Genomic DNA, 733 nt, shown 5'->3' with positions numbered 1-733 from the left:
GCTGACAATGCAGTGCAATCACTTGTTCTGGCAAAGACTGCTTTTGTCCAGAGTCTCCCTAATGTGCATTTAGTGAAAACAGCTCAGTGGAGTATTCAGGCAATTTCATTTGCAATGATCATCAGTGCTTGGCAAGGAGTGGAGGTGGAGGTTGCTGTGTGTGTGCCTGGGATGGCAGAATCCCCAGGCACGTGCTGTGGCTGCAGTTCTCTTTGCACAGCAGAGTGCAGGAGCAGCCTGGGGCATGGATGGGGAGCAGCAGGATGTTGTTTGCCTTAGAGGATGCTGCAGCCAGCCTCACTATGTGTTTTGTTTAATCCAAGGGACCACCAGGAATTAAAGGGGAGAAAGGAGACACTGGAAGTCCTGGCATGCAGGTAATGGTAGACACCATAACCTTTAATTCTCTCAAGGATTTGCCCATTTTTCCCAGTAGCTGCTTTAAGGAAGCTTGAAAAGCCAAGGAGTTGTTACTGTTGCATGCTTGGAAACTGCCTTTCATTTGAAGTGGCATCCCTTTCCCAAGGGAAACTGAGTCAGGGGGTGCAGGAAAAATAGACCTGTCTGGAATTGAGATATAATGGAACTAAGAATGGAATTAAAAGTGGGATAACAACAATTGCTCTGTTTAACAGATAACTCTATCTCTTTATGTCCCTGTAACAAGATTAATTAGGGCAATAATAATCAGATAATGACCTTAGCCCACAATTCTGTTCTACAGGGCATTCCT

General features: G+C 45.4%; 1 protein-coding gene across 1 annotated transcript in view; it reads left to right on the top strand.

Moving 5' to 3' along the window:
- The window catches only part of COL20A1 (collagen, type XX, alpha 1), a 46,156-nt gene that overhangs the window by 38,525 nt on the left and 6,898 nt on the right, over positions 1 to 733 (top strand). Inside the window, exons 30-31 of the mRNA XM_009998722.1 lie at positions 324 to 377; positions 725 to 731. Of these exons, the coding sequence (XP_009997024.1) occupies positions 324 to 377; positions 725 to 731 (61 nt within the window). The remainder of the gene's footprint in view (positions 1 to 323; positions 378 to 724; positions 732 to 733) is intronic.

Source organism: Chaetura pelagica, unplaced genomic scaffold (assembly GCF_000747805.2).
Source record: "Chaetura pelagica isolate M959 unplaced genomic scaffold, ChaPel_1.0 scaffold275, whole genome shotgun sequence".
Taxonomy (NCBI): domain Eukaryota; kingdom Metazoa; phylum Chordata; class Aves; order Apodiformes; family Apodidae; genus Chaetura; species Chaetura pelagica.
Note: the sequence above shows the minus strand (reverse complement) of the source record. Positions and strands in the feature narration are given on the sequence as shown.